The sequence below is a fragment of the Sebastes umbrosus genome, chromosome 22 (assembly GCF_015220745.1).
Source record: "Sebastes umbrosus isolate fSebUmb1 chromosome 22, fSebUmb1.pri, whole genome shotgun sequence".
NCBI classification, from domain to species: domain Eukaryota; kingdom Metazoa; phylum Chordata; class Actinopteri; order Perciformes; family Sebastidae; genus Sebastes; species Sebastes umbrosus.
In genome coordinates, this window is record NC_051290.1 from 10,237,409 (window position 1) to 10,251,207 (window position 13,799).

At 38.1% G+C, this 13,799-nt stretch overlaps 1 protein-coding gene across 1 annotated transcript; it reads right to left on the minus strand.

Moving 5' to 3' along the window:
• Positions 1 to 83: 83 nt before the first annotated feature.
• ripk3 (receptor-interacting serine-threonine kinase 3) lies at positions 84 to 13,300 on the minus strand. The gene is made up of 13 exons (XM_037758051.1): positions 13,145 to 13,300; positions 10,614 to 10,777; positions 10,366 to 10,534; positions 8,665 to 8,820; positions 7,826 to 7,974; positions 7,172 to 7,221; positions 5,138 to 5,299; positions 4,958 to 5,040; positions 4,775 to 4,844; positions 4,546 to 4,607; positions 3,612 to 3,663; positions 3,285 to 3,475; positions 84 to 2,428 (listed from the first exon to the last, which is right to left on the minus strand). Exons 2-13 carry the CDS (start codon positions 10,769 to 10,771, stop codon positions 2,231 to 2,233), a joined length of 1,500 nt encoding a protein of 499 aa, XP_037613979.1. The 5' UTR covers positions 10,772 to 10,777; positions 13,145 to 13,300; the 3' UTR covers positions 84 to 2,230.
• Positions 13,301 to 13,799: the final 499 nt, after the last annotated feature.

Here is a 13,799-nt window from a genome sequence, read left to right on the forward strand (position 1 = left end):
TTGGTGTTTCAAATGAGACTTTGAATTTGCAACTGGACCGCAAAACATAAAAAGTGTAACACAAACACAACTCCCACAACATGTGAGTACAAATATAGAATTTAATATGCTGAATCTCAGTAAACAGTACTTTTATATCTAATACAATCAACAGGTTCTTAATGTTTCCCTTACTGTATATTTCCAATTAAGTACCTTCAGGATTAAATCTGGGGATATTTTGTTATTGTCAACAAATCCCATACACCCATCCCAGATTTATCCTTTAAGATAAAGCAATTATTATTTTTCGTACTACAAAATATCACATAAAAAACCCATATATGCTTCTTCCAACTCTTCATTGAAGCTACAACGCGCTTCTACTGAGTGAAGTATTCAAAAAGCCAAGTTTTTATGGAAGCACCATTACATCACTTGCAAAATTGTGGATGTTGTCTGTCATATATACACTTCTGTTAAAATGCAACCTCATGTTTGATATTTATTTAAAAAAAATTATTTGAAAAGATATATGAAATGTATGACGTTCTTTGGCTCTGAACATTTTCTTGGCTGCATTTCATGAGTTTCTAAAATATATACCCACAAAAGGACCCAACCAAATTAAAATAAAAGAAACCAAATTAGTGCATTAAAGGTCCAGTGTGTAGGATCTGGCGGTATCTAGTGGTGCGGTGAGGAGATTATAACCAACTGAATAGGGGTGAAACCATTCATCTACTACATCGATGTATCGATTTATATTCCTACGATCAAACTACATCGATAGGTGCTCGGCAAGTTGTCCTTCACAGGCGACGTATATCAATCTAAAATCGATTTGCAAGGTAAATAATCGGTTGTATTGATACAAAAATGTTGCACCTTGTATTTAAGCATGACGAACATTATATGGATGTATTTTTTTTAGCACTTTTAATAGTAAAGAAATGTAAACTCCGGTTCACTCTCCCTGTGTATGACATCATCAACATGCGCCAGCAGCACCAATCTCAGAAAGAGGACAACAAAACAAAGCATGGCTGATGGCGAGGAAGAGCTGAACGAGCGAGAGATTTTCATCCCGTTACAAGAAAAACTTTGAGGAATTCTGACCTGCACTGTCCAGTACCCAACTATTCATTTCACAGTCACACTGATTGAATGTTTGGCAAAAAAAAAGTTACTGTATCGATTTCAAGTCATTGAATCGTATCATATCATATCGCTCTAGATGAGCCAAATATCGTCCTTGTATTGTATCGGAACCACGGAAAGTGATACATATCGTATCGTTGTAAAAATGTATTGTTAAACCCCTACAACTGAAGCCAAGTGTGTACATGGGAAGTGAGTTGTGAAGCAAGAGAGAGAGAGAGAGAGGCTTTTTTTCTGGCCTAAGCAGGAAAAGTTAACAGTGTTCGGTTTGCCCTTTCTGGGCTACTGTAGAAACATGCTGGTGCAACATGACGGACTCCGTGAAGAGGACCCGCTCCCTACGTAGATATAAACGGCTCATTCTAAGGTATCGAAAACACGACTCTTATGTTCAGGTGATTATACACTAATGAAAATGTATTAATATTTCTGCCAATATATCCCCCTAATTGTTACACACTGGTCCTTTAAGTACAAAAACAAGCATCCATATATACAGTTTAGTTTGATGATCAATATTTCAGGGCAAGTGAAGGTAGCCAGACCTGGATCATTGTTTTAACCTCAAAAGGGTGGTCTTATGTGCACCTGGCATTGAGGCTAAAGTAAAAACAATATATCGACCTATTTTGATTATTAGTCAATCTGTTGCTATGGCGATTTTTGGCACTTGATAATGAGCTGGCACTGCGACTGTGGATATTTGTTGACCACAGTTGGTGGAAAAGCAAAACCATATGACCAGACTTGGCTCACATTTATACTGCTGACAGGGCAAAAGGGAGGTGTGAGGTTTTTGCTCATTGGTTTAACATTTTCTAACAAAAGAAGCAAAATAAATACAGTTTAAAAAAAATAATTTTAAGAGCTTGCATGCTACTAAAACATCTAAATTCTGTACAGATTTAAAAGCAAAAAGAGAAAAGGCAGCTACGCCTTCATACAGGGAGCTCCTCTTGCAAAACATGACATCCTGTTGTGCAAGAAAGGATAAACCAAGTATAGAGAACTGTAGGAGAAAATTAGAGAACTTAAAATCAAAAAGGTCCATGTGAACTCAGCCAGCCCCTCCTGTCCTGTCCTTCCAGCTTCATGGATGCGGCGGCGGGTGGTGGTTGACTCTCGGTGGCGCTGTTGGGTGCCGTTTCCTATCTGAGGGGTCCATAACTTGGATATGCATGGTGTTGTTGTTGCCTTGCTGAAATCCGGTTACGTTGCTGAGGTGAATTTGGACTCCGCGTGCAGGGGCAGGATGGCAGGGGAAGGTGTCAGGGCTGGAAAACTGACGCTGCAGTTATCAAAATAGAAAGAGACAAAAACAGATGCAATCAACGTTGAAATATTTATCTTCGATCAGCCTGTTAGCATGAAAAGGCGTATGAATGACACAATAATGCGCAAACGCATCAAGGCATTTAGCGTGCAATAAGAATGGCTTTCTTTCCTTTCTTGCATATTCATTAGTGTTTGTCACGTATTTCTTAGTGACATTTGTGACATGCATTAGTGATGTTTATCACATATTTTTTGTGACATTTGTGATATGCCTTTGTGATGTTTGTCAGGTATTTTTTAGTGACGTTTGTGACGCATTTTCTGTACTACTTATGGTACGTTGTTTCCGTACGTATTTTATCTTAGTTTACCTACTTATTTTAAGCCCAACCACAACTTTTTCCTAAACCTAAGTGAGTGTGTTGTGTTGCCTAAACCTAACTGTGGGTTTTACCGTAGTTTTGTTGCGTGGCGTACAAATGACACACGAAAAGCCTAAAATGCATCCTAATGACATGCAGAATGTCCTTGTAATGTCTTCCCGTTTAGACCGGGTTGCTTCGATAAATGCTGTTTTCATGAGAATTGATCTTAGACACTTAAGTACTGCAACACCTAAACTAGAGATTGTTCTGCATGAAAATTCAATTTTAATAATTTCACTGAAGAAAAAATATGTTTCAGTTTAGATATATAAACAGTACATATGCTACAAATGAAAACTTTCTATCTAAAATTCAAAACATCCTACCTTAATTTTATAAATACCCTTTAGTAAAGGAAATATACTATATTTGTAATGCAGTATATGGTCTCTCTCTTATTGTGGAACATGTCTTTATTACACAGATGCAAAGTAAAAAACCTACTTGGTACTGTGAAGACAGGTTTTGCCTAAGTGTGTGCTGGGAAGGTTTTGCTGTTCTGCCATGCCTCCCAGTCGAAGAAGACGGCGGTGGCGATCGAATGGGGCAAACGGAGGACTTTTTCACCTTATAGTCCGTCATTGGGCGGCTCACGTCATCATACTGCATGCTTGAAAGTCGAGATGAAGGCAGATCTGAAAGGGAAGACATTTATCTGAAAACGTCAAGCCATGACACATGATTTGTTTGTCGGATTTGTGATCTAAAAACAAAAGTTTCCCTCCTACTTCAGTGGTTTTTATGCAGCTTCAACACCAACTTCCTTTTTACCTTTGACTCTTTCTTTGTCTCTTTGATTTGCAGTCCAACCGCCAGCCATTTCCTGCAACAAAAGTAAGTAAAAGTTGCACTGTAACACACCATCAAGACTACAGTTAATTACCAGTTTGCACATACAGTTCTGATTTTGCTTTAATCCAAAAACTCTTGAAACATTCTACCTATCTGCTCTAAATTGAAGTTAACCTGATAAAAAAAAAGTTGCTACTTGGACTATAAAATTTTGTTTGCTATGCTTTTGTGTTGTCAGACTGTACTGTTTTGCTTGGGGAAGAATAAAAGAAAAGGCAGAGGCAAAAAAGACACAGAAACCACAAAACGGGTGAAATCAATGATTCACGACTTAAAGGAAAAGTTTGCGATAACCGCAATATTTTCAAAATGAAATATTAATATTAAAGTTTTATATAATAAAACTCAGAATCTTGATTCTAATCATAATTACATTCTATCGCCGATTGCCCAACCTTGGTCCAAACTTTATACACTACTCACTCATGGCTTTTACATCCGCTGTGTTCAACACTCTTTCTGGGAAAATCCCCCTAATGCAGCAGGAAGTGGTGCATGTAATATTTCCCGTGCCACCCCCACCAACCCCAAAAAAAAAAACACATGCAGGGTAGAAACCCCCACAGCATTGGCCAATTTGTAGCAAAGAAAAAAAAAAACAATATCTCACAGACCACATTGTGAGTCATTCGTCTTGGGTTAAAATGAATAACGATGTCACCAACACTGTCCTAGGAAGAGCCTGAATGATGAAGTTAAACTGTCAGTTCTCCATTACTTTTTATTGTTTAGAACTGAGCCTTTCTGTAAAGCTAATTCAAACATTACCTGAGTGTTAAATACAATAAAATAATGTCTTCTCTCTATTTAGAGTCTGTTATTGCAGTGACCATGTAAATTGTATGAATCTCACCTGGATTGGTGGGCGACCTGTCTGCACGTTATCAACATTCACATCTTGAAAACGTTCACTCCCTGCAAAAAAAAAGAAAGGACCAAATAAAAAATAATATGATGATTGTTGTTTTGTAATAGCAAGTTCTAATTTGGCTTAACATGGCTCAATCAAACTCGGGCAGTCAAACTGCTTCCTGACTTTAGAAAAATTGTGAAAAATCAATATAAGTGGTTTATAAGCAGACCTGAAGCCTGAGTGATATGAACCCCCGTAACCTGCTGTATCATTCTTTCTTCTTCTTCGGCCCTTTGGTCCTGGAAAGAGGAAGAGAAAAACGTACAGTGATAAAAATAGTGATTTGCTGCATCATGTCGAAATTTTACAGCATCCTCAGCATTACTGTTATGAAGAGATTTTTGTTCCTCACCAGCCTCCTCAGCACTTCATGGACCGTATCATTGATTGCATGTTTATGCATCTTATACAGTTCTTCTGTCTCAGTTGTACACTCTGCGAACAACATAGAGTAAAGATGTAACATTAAGGCCAGGCATCACAAGTTGTTAAAAGTATAATTTCGGTGTCGTTTCAGAAGGACTTTTCTCACCAAGGGCGACGGGCCTTTGTTTGGGTCTTGTGTCCCAGCATCTCTCCATGAGCTCCATCAGCTTTGTCAACCCTGCAAGCCCGGCAGCCTGACCCCTGATCTCCTCCAGCGATGGACGGTCACCCTCCGGGATGCGAAGCCGCACTAAGCTGGACTTGGCATCTGAAGTGGAGGAAGGATTAAAAAGACTGTCAGAGGTTAGTGAGACCTCAGAAATACCTGAATATAGGGTCTGGACTGATGCTTACATTCAGATATTTCTTCAAACTGTGCTTAAAGCTGCATTAATCTATATTTTTATAATAACAATGGATTAAGTGACGATGTGTAATGTGAAAGGTGTTGCTTGTAGTGACGAATCCATAGACTATTTTCACCCAACTTTTACCAATAGAGTGCTGCAGGGATGACGTATTTTTGTAGTCCAACCCGTAAGCCAGCGTCGCACGGGTTCCCTCGACAAAAAGCCAATGGGATTTTTCCATTGGGTTTTGCAGAAAATAAGTTTTGTTCCGTAAAATAATCTCCACAAATGAGCACCACTTTTATGATTTTTGAAGTGTGAATGCAATCGCCAGAAGTAAAAAGGTAACGTTAGGCTATAAACAAATTACACCATGGTCGCATAAGCGCGAGTAACAAGGCTGTAAAGGCGGACAAGTCGGCGTGATGACATTTAGTAGTCTTATTTAGCCTCTTGTTACCAACCGCATTTTTTAAGACTCGTCAAAGCTTCAGCATTGCGTATTCTTTAGCATATTCATTGACGTATTTTATATCGTAGAACAAAACGTTAAAATCTCTTGAGCTTGTGTTAACCACGGACCTTATTTCAGGCACCCATTGACTTCCAGACGAGGGAACCGGAAGTGCTAAAATACTAACTCTTTTCCAGGTTCTAGGACTCATTCATGCACCACGCTATTGTTTTGATTTTAGTCTACAACTTCACTGTTTTAGTCCCACTGCATCATTAACCAAATTTGAAGCAGCAGGCAGTGGTTTTCAGCATGAAAGCTCTCATATACCAATTGTACCCTACTAGCTATAGCAAACATAGTGGAGCATTTAGCACCTAAAGAGCCAGATATTTCCCTCGGGAGTAGGTGGAAACCAAAAACAGAGCTAAAAGAAGAGTGTAGAAATTCATCAGGTGGACATAAACACGACTCCAAATGAATGTTGCTGTGTCTACTGGGTGTACTAACTTTATAAGGTAATAATTAGCGGGCAACCTCCATTTCTGAAACGTGAATCCAATGCGGAAGTGCCTTAAACTTGCATTAAATTATGGTCCCATTTAGAGTCAAATAGACCATAAAGCAGGGTATGCTTTAGGGCGTGGCTACCTTGTGATTCACAGGTCACTACAGCTGCTGGCCATTGTCCGGTCTGGGAGTTGTCCGCGTTTCCGTCTTACAACTTTAACCCTTTCGCAGTGTGTTTTCAGTTCATGAAAGTTAATGTTCAGCATTCGGTTGTACTTAGCTCCACCCTCTCTTGTCACTTCTGGTTGCAAAAAACCAAGAAGGCAACATCAAAAACCAAGACGCCAACAGCCAAAACTTGAGGCTTCAAAACGTCAGTCCACAAACCAATGGGTGACGTCACGGTGACTACATCCACTTCTTATATACAGTCTATGGTGATAATACGTCTATGTTGTTTGGAGCTTAATTCACTGCCCCCTGTGGTAGAAGCATCTCATAGGATGCACCAACTTTCACTGACATTGTCTCATTTTTCTGCAAACAAAATCTTAAGACAGTTGCATTAAAATAAGTACCCTTTAGTCCATGTGACTGTTGTTTCCAAGCCACATTCATGGACTAAAGGTTACCTATAAACAACAGTTGTTTCCAAGCAGCACACAGTTCGGAGCCAAGAAAACAAATGGTAGGTGTGGTTGCACTTTTCTTGCACGATATGTCATTATGCAAAAAAACAACACTCAAATGAGAAAAAGCAACGATAAAGATAGAAGATGTTTTGAGCACTCATAGTGAGAGAGAGAGGCTCTCAATGGTCACTTACGTGCATACGGTTGTTTCCCTGTTACAATGGACCATAAGAGTATACCGTAGCTGAAAGAGAGACAGAGAGAGTTACATGCCAGGATTATTAATCCCATCACAACAATCACACCCTGGTTGATTGATAGCTTTTTTGTTGTCATCTCTTAATTGACGCCCATGTAAGAGTCAGTACATTCAATAACAGCAACAAAATCAGTGCCAGAATATTTGGAATCCAGAGGGGTGGTGAGGGTTAATTTGCGATTCATCACAATTAACGATGGATAAACATGCAATTAATCACGATTACATATTTTAATCAATTGACTGACCTAATTAACATTAAACGTACAGTAAGTAATGTGTGTCAACTGTGTTTTTTATTTTAGGTTAATACATATGACCTACATATGTATTATTTTCATGTGTGCCACAGCTTTGTCACGTTATGATTTGAGCATATTTTGTATGCTGAATGCAGTACCTGTGAGGGTTTCTGGACAACATCTGTCATTGTTTTGTGTTGTTAATTGATTTCCAATAATAAATATATACATATATTTCCATAAAGCAAGCATATTTGCCCACTCCCATGTTGATAAGAGTATTAAATACTTGTCAAATCTCCGATTAAAGGTACATTTTGAACAGATACAAAATGGTGTTCTTATACCTGTAGATATCAGAGGCTCGGGTGGGGCTGTAAGACAAATGAAAGGCCTCCGGTGGCATGTAGCTGATCGTCCCACCTTCCTCTTCACTGTTCTTCTTAGAACCCCGCGTGACGCTGTGGTAAAACCGGGCCAGGCCAAAATCTGTAAGCTGGAGAGCAAATTAACATAGAGAGGACAATTACAATTAGTACAATTACTCAAGTACTGTATTTAAATAAAAATTTAAGGTACTTTAATTGAGTATTTTCTTATTATTAGTCAATTAACTGGCAACTACTTTTTATAATCTTATTGGGAAATAAAAGGGTAAACTGTATGTTTTGACCCAGAACTTTTAATTGACAAAAATTAAAATTATTAGTGGTTTTGCAGAAATTAGGATCATAACTTTCCATTGGTTGTGATATAAAGATTGTTACTTTGAGGGGAACGTGACACACACTTTTTTATATATATATATATATATTACTGCTGTGAGAATACGCACAATATGTACACATGTGAATTCATTTATTTGATTAACAAGTTGTCTTAATTTGGCAAAAGATCTGTTTTACTTCACTTATGAATGCGTCATCATCACAGTGGGATGATGCTTACTGTACAATGTGAAGGCCTGGAGTTTGGCTTTTGTAAACTAGTAAATCTCTTTCACTACCTTTTTTATCATGTCATTTCTGCTTATTATTATCAAGTTACAACATTTAGGGGAAAACCACATCTGTGTCTTTTTATTTCCAGCCTCCATTTAGTCTCTATAAAGACTGAGTTACTACTCCGTAAAATGCAAAGTGCAAACTAATATAACAATAAAAAAGTAGGCAGGGCAAGGCCTCACCTTTGCATTGAGGTAGGAGTCCAGCAGCACGTTGCTGGGCTTCAGGTCCAGGTGGAGCAGTGGAGGCGTCAGGCTGTGGAGGAAGTTTATACCCAGAGCCACTTGGTGAGCCAGTCTGAACACCAGCGGCCAGGATGGAACTCCACGTAAGGTTGCCTGTAAGATTGTTTAGTTAGTTACAGATCTACAAATAGTGACCATTTTGCCGTAGTGAGCTACACATATTACTGTGAATGTTATGAATTGTGCATCATTTGCAACCGCTATCTGTCCTGTCTCAAGGTCCGAATCACATAAATGAATGAAAGGATGAATGAAAGACTTTATTTCGAACATAAAATAAACAAAAACAGATACAAAATAATAAAAGGAGTAGGTAGAAGTAAAACTTATATTTCCCTATACCCCTTTCTCACTTCTCCTCTAATACCTCATATATTATAGAATGATAATATTATATAATATGTAAACTATCCCAGATTTATTTACATCCCAAATTAAATATATGAACAGCATCCCAAGTTTATTTACAACCCACATATCCATCCGGAGTTAAAAAGTAGATATAAACCAGCTCTTAACGCAACCCTTATCACAACTCTTCCTCAACCATATATACCTCCCAAAAATATCTGTTTTGTATAGCTTTTTAAAGTGATTTCTATTTGTGCTCCGCTTGTTTATACGTTTATATAATAACCTTGGTTTTCATTCATTTTTTTTTTTTTTTTCTCATGTACTGTATTTTCAAAAATGACTTGAGGGTTGAGCTTTATTCATTTATTTTTCATGACATAACTGTCCTTGCAATATGTTGCTGCATCAGGAGCCATTCCAGGATTTTTTTTAATGAGGTGACCCAAGAAGTAGTCAGTGGGCGCACAGGGGAAATCAGAAAATTCTATCTTAAATAAATACGGCGTTGAAAATTGTCTCAGAAAACATTGGGCATTATTTTCAGGCTCTTGTGCAGTGCCCCGTACCCTAGTACTAGTATATCTTGAAAAGAGGCACAAGATCTCCCCTGGTATTCTCGCCCATTGGTGTCCAATAATCGGTTGATTATTTGGGACAGCCCTACATATAACAACATAACACTCTTAACTCTTAAACTACTTTAAAGATGCTGTGTGTAGTGTGATCTGGCGGCATCTAGTGGTGAGGTTGCCGATTGTAACCAACTGAAACTTTTCCATGTGCAAAGTGTGCAGGAGAACTGCAGTGGCCGACGTGAAAACGCAAATGTCCCTATCTAGAGCCAGTGTTTGGTTTGTCTGTTCTGGGACCAGCTCCCTATGTAGATAAATGGCTCATTATAAGGTAACGCAAACACAATGATTCTTAGTTTCAGGTGATTATACACTAATGAAAACATACTTATTAGTATTATATTCAATTTCTGCCAATAGGTCTTTTCTACAGTTTTGAAGCCTCAAATCCGGCATTTTGGCCGTGGCCATCTTGGTTTTTTGCAACCAGAAGTGACACGAGAGGATGGAGCTAAGCACAACCAAACGCTGAATAAGACATTTTCAGGGGACCAAAATATTATAATTAACTTTCATGAACTGAAAACACAGACAACTCCCAGAACCGGACAACGCCGTGGTAGCGACCTGTCAATCACAAGGTTTCTGCCCCTAAATGTTACCCACTGTTCCTTTAAGTAGAAGATATGAGTACTTCCTCCACCATGGTTACCTGTAGGGAGGCCAGTGATCCTCGCTCCATGACCTCCATGACCAGACCGAGGTGTGTTGACGAGCTAGAGGAGAGTGGTCGGCCCCTGAAGACCCCTCGGACCTGAATAACATACGGGCTGCTTCCTTGACGCATCATGTTGATCTCATGCAGCAAAGACGCACTGGTCCTGTGTGTGTTTGGTTTGCATTATGAGCAATTCACAACTTTACTTCATTGTAAACAGAAAGCTCTTCATAACCACTTACCCATCATCGTGATGAAGCAGTTTAATAGCCACATCGCAGCCCCACTGATGATGCCTGGCTTTGTAGATTTGACCGAAACCCCCGGAGCCAATCACCTTCCAGCCCGTCAGGCTGGAGTCTTCAATCAATATAGGAGCTTGATCGCTGGACAGTGCCATAGTTTACTGGAGGAGGATGGTATTCATGATAGTTAAACCCTCACAGGCCTGAAGAGATTGTTTCCATAAGAGTGAAATGATTTGTTCCTCTAAAATAAAGAGGATCTTACCAGTCACTCAGTCAGGAAGGCTGGTTTAATTCCTGGATATGACAAGGGGCCTCTAGTCTAGTTAAACCTCAACCTGATTATGTGGAAAGATGAACAGATCCGAAGCAAATTAAAGGCAGTTACTGAAGCCATCAGGTGTTTTATTTACGGTCATTTAATGTCTGGGAATTTTGAGGGTTTTAAGCACCTAAGGATGTTTACAAATTTTACAACACAGAAACTGTATATAAAACGTGGACATAGTCACCGTGACGTCACCCATTGGTTTGTGGACTACAGTTTTGAAGCCTCAAATACAGCATTTTGGTCGTGGCCATCTTGGTTTTTTGCAACCAGAAGTGACACGAGAGGGTGGAGCTAAGCGCAACCGAACTCTGAATAAGACATTTTCAGGCGACCAAAATGTTATAATTAACTTTCATGAACTGAAAACACACTGTGAAAGGGTTAAAGTTGTAAGACGAAAACACGGACTAACTCCCAGACCGGACAACGACGTGGTAGCGACCTGTCAATTACAAGGTAGCCGCGCTCTAAAGCATCCCCAGCTTTATGGTCTATTTGACTCTAAATGGGGATCATAATTTACTAAATGAACATCATGCTGTATTGAAGAAGACTTGAAACTAGTGATTGAGACCATAAACTCATATTTACAATGTTTACTGAGGTAATAAATCAAGTGAGAAGTAGGCTCATTTTCTCATAGACTTCTATACAATCAGACTTCTATTAGCAACCAGAGGAGTCGCCCCCTGCTGGCTGTTAGAAAGAATGCAGGTTTAAGGCACTTCAGTATTGGCTTCACTTTTCAGACCCTGGAGGTAGCTCACTGGTTAAACATGGTTTTGAAGGCTGACGCTGATATTTTTTAGACTTAAAATCTTTAAATTTCATTGTTTTTAGATAGCAAATATAATCTTAATCCAGCAAACAGTGTCTTATTTACACATCCAGCAGTTGTGGAGCAAAATTAGCGTTCATTTGGAGACATTTTTGTGTCCAATAGTCTCACCCCAGAATTATATCTTGGCAAAATATAACTGAACAGTTCTTCTGGTGGGAGGTGTAGCAATTTATCATTGCACACGTTTACTACTGTAGTTGTGACAGTAAACTTAACTTTAAGGTATTTCTGATTCACTTTTTTAAAATGAAAACAGTCATAACTATACATATGCTTTTATTCCCGAACAAGTAATAATCTATCTATCGAGAATCAGCTTTGAATCGCAGTGTCACATATCATTACAGATGTATCTATTGTTCTCGCATCAGATCATGTACCGGATATCTAAACTTTTATTACTACACTGTATATTTTAAATTTTGTTTTTAAAATAAGAGTGCCTTGATACAAGACATTTATTGTATAGAGTGAGGTGGTTCCTATACAGACAACAATACATTTGAACTTGAAATCTATTCATTATTTTTTCAATTAAATGGATGATTTGGTTTATAGAATGACAGAAATTAGTTATTAATGCTCATCAACATTTCCCAGAGTCTATTTTGATGTCTTCAAATTGCGCGTTTTGTGATCAACAATCTAAAACCCAAGTATATGTCATTTATAAAACAGAGAAAAACAGGAAATGCTCACATTTGAGAATCTGAAACCAGTGAATGTTTGGCATTAATGAGTTAATTGATAAATAATCTACAGCACTGATTACTTCGCCTTTTCTCTTCAATGTAACTCAACGTTTTTTAAATGTTTTTCTTTTCTTTCTTTTTTTTAAATGTACTATGGTTTCATATTTCACACAGGAGGACTAAACTCATATGTACCTACACAACATAACAGGAAACCACATTCTTTGTTGCTCAGGCTACCTGACACATATCAGAAAGCCCCGTGGGGTGGACAAAATAATAGGAACACCTGTAAAATGTAATAATACTCACTAATACTTGAGAGTTTTTCTTGAGATTGTGTCACTTTAACTTTGTGTTGTTGTATTGGATAACATTATACTATACCTGCTATTTTGCCCACCTCCTGAGGACTAAACTCTGTCTATTTTAGTTTTAAAGTTAAAAAACATAATGTCTAAATCTACTGTAGTTGATCCTATGAGTTTAACACAACAGACATTACTTTAACATAAAATGCCTATATGAATGAAAGGATAACATCAGCTAAAAGGTAGAAACCACATTAATTTCCTGATCAAATTACTATTACTATACCACAGACACTTAAAACACTAATAAGAATAACAAGGTGATTTTCTTTCCAAAGAGGGAAACCACTCACCCTTAGGGATTTACTCTTCTTCCTCATCATTCAACCGTACCGACGAAGGTAAACGAGTGTAAAAACCAGGCTGCTCATTCAGTGACCTTCTACTCACAGCAGCAGCTCTTGTTCCATGTAACCCTGCGAAAGAAGAAGTGAAACTCATTTTTACTTCTGCTTCTGGATGGCTGAGCAAACAGGCAAGTTGTGTGGTGACAACACTCATGTTTTCAATTTATTTATTCAACCCTATTCCTCGTCAGATTTATGGCTGCTTATGTGGATTTATTTTTATTTTCTTTATTTATTATTTATTTTTCCCTCCTCCATGTAGGGGAGCTTTAGTATTGTTGTAACACAAGTTAGCTGTAATTAAATACCTCTAATTATAAAAAATCTGATAATCAGATAGAGGCTCTATGTTTGGAAAGAAAAGAGGCTCTGAATAATTTAATAATTATATTAGAATTCATAATTTTACGGCCAATTTTCCGAGTCATTTTTAAAATTACTTTTAATTCTTTCGTTATTTGATACTCAAGGAACAGACAGTATATATACTGCATATACTGTATATTGGTGTAAACATTCGACTGTTTACACCAAGAAATGATCTTGATCAAGACTATAAAGGCTTTTTCTTTTTTTTTTTGCCAGCAGAGGGCGAAGTCTG

Bases quoted from the DNA above. Each gene is read 5' to 3' on its own strand.
- ripk3 (XM_037758051.1), bottom strand. From the start codon at position 10,771: ATGGCACTGTCCAGCGATCAAGCTCCTATATTGATTGAAGACTCCAGC. The intron at 5,300-7,171 runs GTAAGTGACCAT...CCTCCACTTCAG, and splicing joins AGGGAAACAACCGTATGCAC to ATGCCAAGTCCAGCTTAGTG. The intron at 4,608-4,774 runs GTCTGCTTATAA...TTTTTTTTGCAG, and splicing joins TCATATCACTCAGGCTTCAG to GGAGTGAACGTTTTCAAGAT.